The 10,165-nt window shown below is 45.4% G+C and overlaps 1 protein-coding gene and 1 long non-coding RNA gene across 2 annotated transcripts; both read left to right on the top strand.

Annotated features, from left to right (window-relative positions):
* Positions 1 to 1,471: 1,471 nt before the first annotated feature.
* LOC123100654 (uncharacterized) lies at positions 1,472 to 4,239 on the top strand. Its single transcript, XR_006448448.1, has 8 exons — positions 1,472 to 1,562; positions 1,633 to 1,958; positions 2,051 to 2,930; positions 3,010 to 3,349; positions 3,431 to 3,480; positions 3,559 to 3,660; positions 3,740 to 3,824; positions 3,915 to 4,239. It is a non-coding gene; the product is annotated as an uncharacterized lncRNA (long non-coding RNA).
* Positions 4,240 to 6,095: 1,856 nt separating this feature from the next.
* On the top strand, positions 6,096 to 9,611 carry LOC123148952 (uncharacterized). The gene is made up of 3 exons (XM_044568481.1): positions 6,096 to 6,382; positions 7,810 to 7,902; positions 8,613 to 9,611. Exons 1-3 carry the CDS (start codon positions 6,263 to 6,265, stop codon positions 9,189 to 9,191), a joined length of 792 nt encoding a protein of 263 aa, XP_044424416.1. The 5' UTR covers positions 6,096 to 6,262; the 3' UTR covers positions 9,192 to 9,611.
* Positions 9,612 to 10,165: the final 554 nt, after the last annotated feature.

Raw genomic sequence — 10,165 nt, 5'->3', positions numbered from 1 at the left:
CCATGACACTTCCCAAGTTTTTTTAATGAAAAATGCATATGTCTTGCAAATTAGTAACCAATTTCATAACATCGTATGAAAAGAAAAAAATAAGGAATACAAAATGCTTTCACGATTTCATACAAAACTCTACACTGAACTACACATTGTGTTGTGAAGCTACTTTGTCAAGTTCAGCGAAAGCGCCAGTATGCCAAACCAAGAGATCTCTAAAAACAAACTAATACATCAACAGGTTTTGAGTAATCAACAGCTCCGTACCCAGCAAGAGCTCTCTGAATTTTAGTAAGTGAAAATCATTAACTAAATAAGCTCTTTTTCAAGGTCATGCGATAAGAAAATGGGCTGAATGACCATCATAGCAACATGTAGAAGCAGCAAAAATATAGGCTTGGTGTGTAACTGATCATGAATGTCAACGAACAATATACCCTGCAGTTCTTTCCTCCTTATCATGCTGGAGCAAAGCCCATAATAGCATATTACTATAAATTGTGAATAATAAGCTCAAAAAAGGATATTTGTCCAGGGAAATCAAATGGGCGTTGCCTGCACATTCGTTTGGTAATCAGAGCATATATCCTTCAGCTGAAAAATACTGATAGGAATATGCTAGAAATAATGAGCGAACAGAAAAATAAGGAAAAATGGATGAAGGAATTGGATGAATAGAAATATGCAAACTATATGCATCACGAGGTCCAGCATCGGTTGCTGGTATACTTAGCTTGAAAATACCATGTCTAATACGTTTTCCTTCTACCATGATGATCGATGGAGGATCATAATGGTAATGCTTGCCAATATTTTGTCTCAGCATGCAAGATGCCAAGAACATGGACAACATGTCATTTCAGAACTCAGACCCTAGTTGCATTTTCTGATCATCATTCCAAAGTAGGAATTAAAGTCAGGAGTTTATGCATCACATACTGGTACAGAGAAGGGCGGGAAGAGAGATAGGTCAGGGGTAGAGAGAGGCCACGGAGAGGAGCCGGGGAGTACCTGCAATTGGAGGGGAGAGTGGCCAAGCCGGCGAGGAGCTTTAGTAGGAGACCAAAATGCCGCCTGCCCAGGGTTCACCAAGAAACACCAAAATTTAGGGAAACAATAAAGAACAAAATCTTAAGCACAACCACAGGTTTCTATCACCTTCCCAAAACCAAGCATCTGAAGTTATATTAATCTGCAAGCCTGGATTTCCATTAATAAAAAACAGTATAACACAGCTAGCTACGAGCCACCACAGCGATTTGACTGTCGCAGCCGTCGGATCCCTAAACGTGCGATACAGATCGAAGTCGGGCGTTCCTGGTCGCCCGCGCATGTCACGTACCGTCTCGCGGGCCGCTGCTCCGCGGAGCGACCTCCTGTTTGCTGTCAGTAATTGGGCCATGAAGGCCCAGTTATTCCCTCTTGTACGGTAACAGCCCAAGTAGCCCAGGTTTTGGTTGTATCCCACCCGGAACGACAGCTCCTCTGTTCCTCCCTGCCGCCCTTCCTTCCTCCTCTCGATGTGCGCCGGTGATCTGCTGTGGGCGTGCGTGACCGCCCCCGCGACGGTACGGTCCACCCGTTCTAAACTTCTTCCTTAGACCCTTTCTTGCTGTTTTAAAACTTCCTGTCTTGCAGCGTCCGTCTATGGCGGCTGCGGCATCCGCCCGCCCCATCGGCTTCCACCGCCGGCTGTCCTCGTACTACATCGTCCTCCATGCCTTGCAGCTCTACCTCACGCCCCTTACCCTTCCGTAACTGAAGCTGGAACTGCTGCCTCAAAGGTCCACTGTCCGCCTCCTGACATAATGGTGATGATGGTAGTTAACCTCAGGGGTGATGATGGTGATTAATTTGGTGTTCGTGCGTTACCCCAATCTCCCGTTCTTCCTTCTATATTATGCCTTGCAGGATCCCTTTTTTCCTGCCATCTGTGTCGTCTCTTCACCATGCCTGTTGCCTAGGTCTGTTCTTGCTGTCTATTCATCTTACTCCTTCTAATTCTCCTACATTTTTTTTGCAGGTTCTAATTTGGAATTTCCCTCCTTCGTTGCAGGTTCGCAGTGCTCATTCATTGGGATTTCCGTGTTGGAATAGCTCGTGGCTGTGTTGGTTACACCCAATTGCAAGCATGGCTTCTGGACAGGCTCCACAGCTGACTCTGTTCTTACATACTGTTGCCTTATCATCATCTACTATGTTTTTCTTTGTTAGTTGTTAATTCTATGTGATTTGTTTGATTTTCATTCCAACCAGCCACATCCATTTTCTCTCTTTACTTTCCTTCTCTTGGTTTCAGATTTTGTATAATCTGTTAGTGACACGTGCTGAACCTAAGTAGAATAAAAATGCCGAAACGTTCTCGATTACAAGACCATGGAAGCGATGTGCGCCAGCCACGTTGCGCTAGCGGATCAAGTAGAGTCCTGCCCCAATGTAAGCGGGAAAGGATTAACGACCCACTTAATATGCACAATTCAATTAGACGGCCAAAAAGGGTATGTTAATTCACCTCCACGTGTGCTGCTTTACGGCATTTTCCTTACCTTGATAATCATCTTCTATACTGCCATACAAGAATATTTAGACTGCAGGCATTTGGTCCCTCATGATTCCTTGTGGTGCTTGTATGAATTTCCCCTACACTGTAAAATGCCAACAGTTGAAAGATTAGACATCCATTTACTTGACATGATTACTATTACTTACAAATCAAAAGAAAATCTTGAAACTATTGTATCTAATGCTGAAAAGTTTAAGAAAACTATGCTTAGTGAATGGTTTATTGCAAACCAAAAGTTTCCAGAAGCTCAACAATTGACATATCGCAATTTCCCAAGTGAATGGATATTGGAACGGACTGACAAATTCTGGAAAAAAAAGGTGCGAAACTGGTGAAAAAATAGGCCGTGTATACTATGTCCATCCATCTGCTGGTGAGCGTTACTATCTTAGGATGCTTTTGATTGTCATGTAGCTTTGCGGATTTGCTTACCTCAATAATATCACATACAGTATGTCTAAAGAAGCTTGCGGCTCGGGGGTTATTAGGTGATGATACAGAATGGTACACTGCATTTGATAAGGCATCAGCTTAGGTATCTTTTCATTACAATCATTTTGCATTGCAGTGTAGAGGATGAGCGTGCATTTCATAACAAATACTACTCTTACATGACTGATGATATCCAGCATAGGTTTCGCGTTAATGAGAAAAGCCTTCATTTTGGGGAGCTACCCTTCTAGGTCAATAGCATGATAGCAGTCCCCCAAAAATCAAATGTCTTTGAGTTCAACCAACTGTCTCCTGGTTCAAACAAAAGCATATAGCCAATCATCAGTACCAACCCTCAAGGTAAATATTCCTTTGTACTGCAAGTATTTAGATTATCATACATGTCATTCACTATCATAATTTCTTGATCTAATTAAGCAGGATATTACAGAAGAACATTCTGCATGAGTCGCAAAGAAAACAACAAGCTGGTCAGTATTCCTTCAGTTTTCTTCTCACGCTGTTATCTTACCATTGGTATTTGCCTCATATGTCTACTTGTAAAATAGAATAAACCGGAAACTGGCGAAAACTCCAACCCCATTCAAACTGACGAAATCTCAGTCCACTCCCGAGCTGCCACAACAGACATATCTCCACCTCTAACCATGGTATCTAAATTTTATCCTATATAGTATCGTCCTCGGCTTTCCATGTTGTACCTTACAATATTCTCCTCTTAACTGTTAGACTCCTGAGGCACAAATGCCCCTCATTAATCCCCAGAAACTACTAAAGATAGTGGAACCAAGGGAAAGAGAAATTCTACCAAGAGGTTTGTTCCCCAGCTGCCAATTCATCACATTACTGATTGATGTAACATCTGCAAAATGACTTGAACTCACACTTCACGTGCCAACTGCAGGACATCAACAGATGGGAAGAAGTCTGCTACCCAGAAGAAACTGAACATGGGTGCCCCGGAACAGAATGCCACTTGAAGACATAAGATTCAAAAAAAAGGAAGAGAACAAGCATCTTCGTGCCTTCGCAGATCAAAAGATTAATGTTTGCCTGAATAAGAAAACCTGTGGTTGTCTTCCTTAGCATCCACTTCAGTGTTTGCCATCTGCCCAACGGCCTGCACAAGTCTACCAGACATGTTTTCTTCTTTTGTGCTAATAACAGTATGTACGATGCACTGATAATGACCTTCATGCAACCAGCAACTATACTCTGCTCTTCTTCCATCAATCTTCTTAAGAATTTCATCCAAAATTATTAGTTACGGTTAGGACAACCTTTTGCATTCATCTTTAATAAAACTACATAATAGGATTTTATATCTATGTATTAAAGACTGACAAATCACACCAACCACCGAGTTGGCACTTATTTATAGTATAAAGCATCATCATTCGTTGTAAACCCATCCAAATGACTTTTTTAAGGTCCGTTATCAAAGCCCATAAAATATATCTATCGGTTCTTTCAATCTACAAATAATACTCACCTGTGTACAAAAAAAACAAATTTACCAAAATATTTATTCGCAGACACAAATATTTCAGAAAAAGGCTATTTAGGAACCAAATTGAAGGGAATTTTGACAAAATTAAAAACCATGATATACAAACTAAAATCAACTACCATCACACTTATCATTTTTATAACATACTATGGAATTTTTTCGAAACAAACATATCTTTTCAGAACAATCTCTTTTATTACATCAAATATGGACGGGCGCAACAACGCGCGCCTTCATGGTCTAGTATACTTTATCGTGGTGATAACAACCATATCAAAGATGAACACGAATCCTCATATTCGATGAAAAATATCATTACAGCTAGCTCATACAGAGGCATGACCAACATCTTCTGTTCATATGACTAACACCATGTACTGATCTATCAGACCACAAGGTAAAAACAAACACTTCTGAGGCCTTCATTTACAAATGTAGCTTTTGTCAGTAGGTAATAGGAGTACAAAATCATGACATGTTCTCTATTACACAAAAATAAATAAACATCAAAATGCAGGAACAAACCTGACTATATTCAAGAGAGAGAGAGAGAGAATTCACCTGTTCTTCTTTATCAAATCCTTCGTCAAAATTCTTCTTCTACTCATCACAAGTAACCAGAAATTGAGGAATTGAATTAGATGATCCGATAATCGAGAAATCAAAGGAGTAAAAACTGGGAGAGGAAGATGCCCAGGACGCAAATGCGCAACCTAGATTGGAGAGGAGGAGGGGAGCAGAGAAGGCGAGGAGGAGGGGCACGGCTGCTACCTGTCGACATCTGTAGCTCCAGAGGGCCGTTTACCTCTAGCCTTCGCGTACGCTACCGTGGCCTTGGCCGGATCAATTGAAGAAACTCGGATGCCCTCCATTTGCCTAATCGATGAGCACCGCCAGCCTCTCTTGTCTGCAAGAGCCCGCTGGGCCCTTCTCCTCCATGGAGGTCGAGAACTGGCTCCCCCGCTGCCGCACCTCAAGTGTCGGGGAGGTCGATGGCGAGGGTGCGCTAGGCCATGGCAGCAGGGAGCCCCGACGGAGCGGCTGCGGTTGGTGCGGGAGGCAAGCGCGCGGGCGCTGGGCGCGTGGAGGAGGGACATGGAGAGGAGGGCTGGCGGCGGAGGTGGCCGGAGGCGAGCGCGCGCGTGGACGAGCAGGGAGGGAGGTTGGGTAGGCGGGGGGACGCGGGTTAGGTCGGGCGGGCGACGACTAGGGTTTCTCCACGGCAGCGGTTCTCATTTATATGCCTGCATGTGAAATTACTAAAATGCCCTTGGCGGGGCACGAAATTTACAGGCGGTGGCACGAGTACTGTTCATGTGGCGAAATAAAAAGTGCAAAAAATAAAAGTTATTTGAATGCCATGAAAATTTAACATGATTTGAATACCAGGCAGCCAGAAGAGGTGGCGGCACAGCCACAAGATGTGGTGGCGCGGCCACTCCCAAGGCGAGCCAAGAAAAGAAAAAACTGAAGCACGAAAGTTGCCAGGCCCGTCGAACGTGGCCCGTGCAGCCCAGCCCGGCCCCCTCCGGCTGTGTGTGTGTCTCTCTCTCTCTGGTGGCCTCGCGGTCGCGGCGGGCGGAGGGAAGGAAGAGAGAAAACGCCCACCCCACCCCGCCACACTCACCCAAACCCAAACCCCAACCCCCACCCGCTTCCTTCCCTTCCCTTCCCCTCCGCATTCTCCACCCTACCAAACCCTAGCTAGCGGAGCGGAGGCGCGACCGGCGAGGAGAGGCCCGATGGCGGACAAGCTCCGGGAGCTCGCTCACAGGTTCCGGGCCGCGCGGGCCGACGGCAGGCTTCGGCTCCCCTGGGAGAAGCCGATGCCGTACCGGGTGTTCTACTCACCAATTACAGGGGTACATCTTCTTTCTGTAGCTCCATCTCAACCAATCTGTGATGTTGGATGACCAAATCCGCGATAGTTAGGGGCTGGATCGCAGCCTTGTGCTTCCTCCGCGAGGAACGGAATTGGGTCTTTTAGGCGAGCAACGGGACGGGATTTATTTATTTATTCTTGCTGCGAAATGCAAATTCCTCCGCCTCTCGCGGCTAGCTCTCTCTCTCTCTCTCCCGTGGGGAAAACCGCCACTGTTCCGGGTGGAATCAAACACCCGGGCTACGCCTTCTCTAGTTGAATCCCGTGCCGTGAGGAACGACGAAGCTGGGGACGGGACGATTGTTTTTTTTTTCCTTTCTTGGTTGATTGATGCAACGGCGGGAAGAAATTGTGTGCACACATGTCGTTGGTTCGTGTTGATGACGACGAATCGATTTTGTTTCCTACAGGTAGCGATGTTCTTGTGCTGGATCTGTGGTGACGGAGTACCGAATCCCCCATAAATTAGGCTGGATCGTAACTTTGTTGGGCTTCCCTGCTGCCTCCCTTAGGAACGCCGTACCGAATTGGATCTCTTAGGCAACGAACGGGATTTATTTGTTTTGCTGCGAAATACATTTCGTCCCCATTCTTGAATAAAACTTTTGAACTGGTGAAGGAGTCACCAAGCAGAGCAGGGGACCTCGTTTGGGCAGGGTAGGTTCATCGGGTTCAGGCCTTCTTCTCTTACCTGCATTTCATCTCATTTCATCGTTCATGGTAGGTTGATCGGGTTTTCATCTCATTTCTTCATTCATGGTAGGTTGATCGGGTTTTCATCTCATTTCATCATTCATGGTAGGTTGATCGGGTTTTCATCTCATTTCATCATTCATGGTAGGTTGATCGGGTTTGGGTAGGTCGCTGGGGACGGTTGGAAGTAAATCTCGGTCTCCGTCAGGAACGGAATTGGGTCTCTTAGGCGAGGAACGGGATTTATTTGTTTTGCTGCGAAATACATTTCGTCCCCAATTCTTGAATAACACTTTTGAACTGGTGAAGGAGTCACCAAGCAGAGCAGGGGACCTCGTTTGGGCAGGGTAGGTTCATCGGGTTCAGGCCTTCTTCTTCTACCTGCATTTCATCATTGCTTGGCAGTCTATTGATGCATGACAATCACCAGAGGAAATAGATCCTCAGTTCTGTTGCCTTTTTGACATCTCATGACAAAGTCGGGAGGGCTTCGTGCTCTAATGCGGGGTCTTTCATGTTGGTAGGTTAGGGTGCCCATGCTGTGTGCCCGCATGTTATTGGTATACAATGCGAAGATGATTCATGAAGTTTGATGACAAATGTTGATGAGGACCAGGATAATTCACCTGGGACTCTTAATATTGTGCACCTTTACTTATTCTAAATTGTTTGACGACAAGGATCCTTTTTTCACTTTATTTATTGTCTCATCAGGTCTGCACCACAATATCTGTGCAAAAAGAACCCGCAGGACCCTGCTATCGAAACAGGCCTTCAATCACAGGGCGCATCAAGAAGGGTCTCCAGGTATGTTCTCTCTAAACCCGGCCTCTTGGTCAGACCTCGAGTGCAAATTCTGCTCGCAACTTTTTTTTTACCTGGCTGGCTTTACTTTTACTGTTAGTTCATCATTACCAGTGGGGGCCACAGATAGGTCCTCTACTCTAGTTACCATGCCGAGCGCTACTTTCCCGGATACTTGTCGACCCATCGTTAAACTTGCAGCTCTTTAATTCTGTCAAGGCGTGCCTTGTTTGGGAACTAGTACCTCCATCTCAAAACGTAAGACGTTTTTGTAGGCTATGCTAAACTAGCCTACAGAAACGACTTACATTCTGAGACGGAGGTACAAGTATATAAATGACTGGGGACGCCTATGTTGTATAAACCTGATGTGGTGTTTCATGCATGATGCCTATGTTGGTTCCAACTCGCCATTGTTGCTAGAGGCGGAGGTCTGGGATGTGCATGTTATTGCTCTTTCAGAATCGTCACCAGGGGTGTCTTTAGTAGGTCTTTTCACTCTGGCTGCCAGCCATGCTTGCTACGGTAGCTACATGTTTTGTTATATATATACTCTGACAGGTTATCATGTCCAGAAGTTGCTTTGTGTTGCTATTGTTCCACATCGGTTGCTAGATGTTTCATATTGTTGTATGAATTAAAATGATACTCCCTCCGTCCCATAATATAAGATGTTATGTTTGACAATGTCGATTGTTTTCTTGGTTCAACAGGCTATTGACCAATGGCTTGAGCTACCAGACCTGGCCCGCAAGGTGCTTATCAAGGGCGGTAAGATTGTGGGCACTGGAGTTACAGCAGTTGGTGTCTGCCGCATCGGCTACTTTGAGCTCAAGCGGCTCAGGGAGCAGGATGGCTCTGAACCTTTCAGGGATGGGTATGAGCATGCAAGAGCAAGTGTCCTTTCCTACATCCAGGGGCAGCCGTGCCAAGACCCCAGCGCCACGTTTATCCAGAGCGTCAAGGACCTCTGCAACCCATTCTACAGCTACAAGAAGCCCGCCGACGAGGAACCCACCAAGAGCCCTGCCAAGAAGCCTGTGGAGGGGAAGAGCACGGCCAAGAAGCCTGTGGAGGGGAAGAGCGCCAGGGATATAGAGGAGACGGCAGCAGCAGCAAAGACGGCAGCAGCAGCAAAGGCCAAGAGGCTCTCTGAGTTAAAGAGGCAGCAGTTGGACCGTCTCGAACATTCCAAGAGGAAAGGTGACAAGGACAAGGACAAGGACAAGGAGAAGAGTCAGAGCAAGGGCAGTGCTGCTGGGCAGGGCCCTGAAGCGGCGCCGAAGAAGTAGGAGGGGCGTTGGACATGGTAATAGTTGCTGTAGAAAACATGAGAGTTACCTGGTTTTGGCAGAGCACAACTGAAGAGCTTAGATGAGAGTGTGGAAACGAATACATGTAGTGTAGGTTCAACCTGAGTGGGTTCTGTCTTTTTACCGTGGCGCTGCGCCCAAGTAGGTGGGTGAAGTAACAGGAGACTCTTTTTTCACCGTGCGGAACATATAGGAGGTGGGTTCGGGGGTCTTTTCTTTGCCTGAAGGTGTACAAATCAGGAGTAGTTTGGATCGCTGGGAGGTGCGTTCTGTCCTTTTACCACTTGCATGAATGATGAATTGGTGGTGGTGTGTGTTTGAACACTACACCAGGATTATGGGGGTGATGATTTTGGCTCGGTTATACAATTGCGAGGGGGTCTTTTCCTCCATTGATTTGATGTTTGTTTTCTTGGCATGGTTATTCTTCTTGTATTGCTTTGCATTACAAATGCTTGTTTGGTTTGGAGCAACAAGCTGAAGCATTCCTTTCTATCTTTGCTTGTATTGTGCACTGCTATATGTATGTATGTATGTATGCTGTCGGACAAGTTTTCATGCTATCTTAACTTTCACGATGGAAGTCAAGTTTTCGACGCTGTTGTTTTTCTTCCCTCAGGTTAACTCAGACGAACAGTTTTCGTTGTATATTCTGTAGTGATGAGAGCACTGGTAGTATGAATAATATAGAGGGTTATTTTGCTCTGCTTTATGCTACCGCTTTGGATTTCATGGTGAATTCAAAGGGACTAACCCTAGCCACACATGGCCCCCAGCTTGTAAAGAAGATACTGCTTTAGCAAGGGTATATGAGCTTTTCGACTCCCGATGCTCGTTTCTTTTTAGTCTGCATATAAGGTTTGGTCAAAGTCAAGCTTTGCATAGTTTGACTAACTTTATATTAAAAAGATATAAACATTCACAATATGAAATCAACATTTTCAGATGCACCA

This window comes from Triticum aestivum, chromosome 1B (assembly GCF_018294505.1).
Source record: "Triticum aestivum cultivar Chinese Spring chromosome 1B, IWGSC CS RefSeq v2.1, whole genome shotgun sequence".
Taxonomy (NCBI): domain Eukaryota; kingdom Viridiplantae; phylum Streptophyta; class Magnoliopsida; order Poales; family Poaceae; genus Triticum; species Triticum aestivum.
This window is presented reverse-complemented; position numbering and strand designations above follow the sequence as displayed.

Excerpts from the sequence above, each read along its gene's own strand:
- LOC123148952 (XM_044568481.1), top strand. The coding sequence starts at position 6,263 with ATGGCGGACAAGCTCCGGGAGCTCGCTCACAGGTTCCGGGCCGCGCGG. Across the intron at positions 6,383-7,809 it reads TCTACTCACCAATTACAGGG|GTCTGCACCACAATATCTGT; the intron begins GTACATCTTCTT and ends TTGTCTCATCAG. Across the intron at positions 7,903-8,612 it reads GCATCAAGAAGGGTCTCCAG|GCTATTGACCAATGGCTTGA; the intron begins GTATGTTCTCTC and ends TTGGTTCAACAG.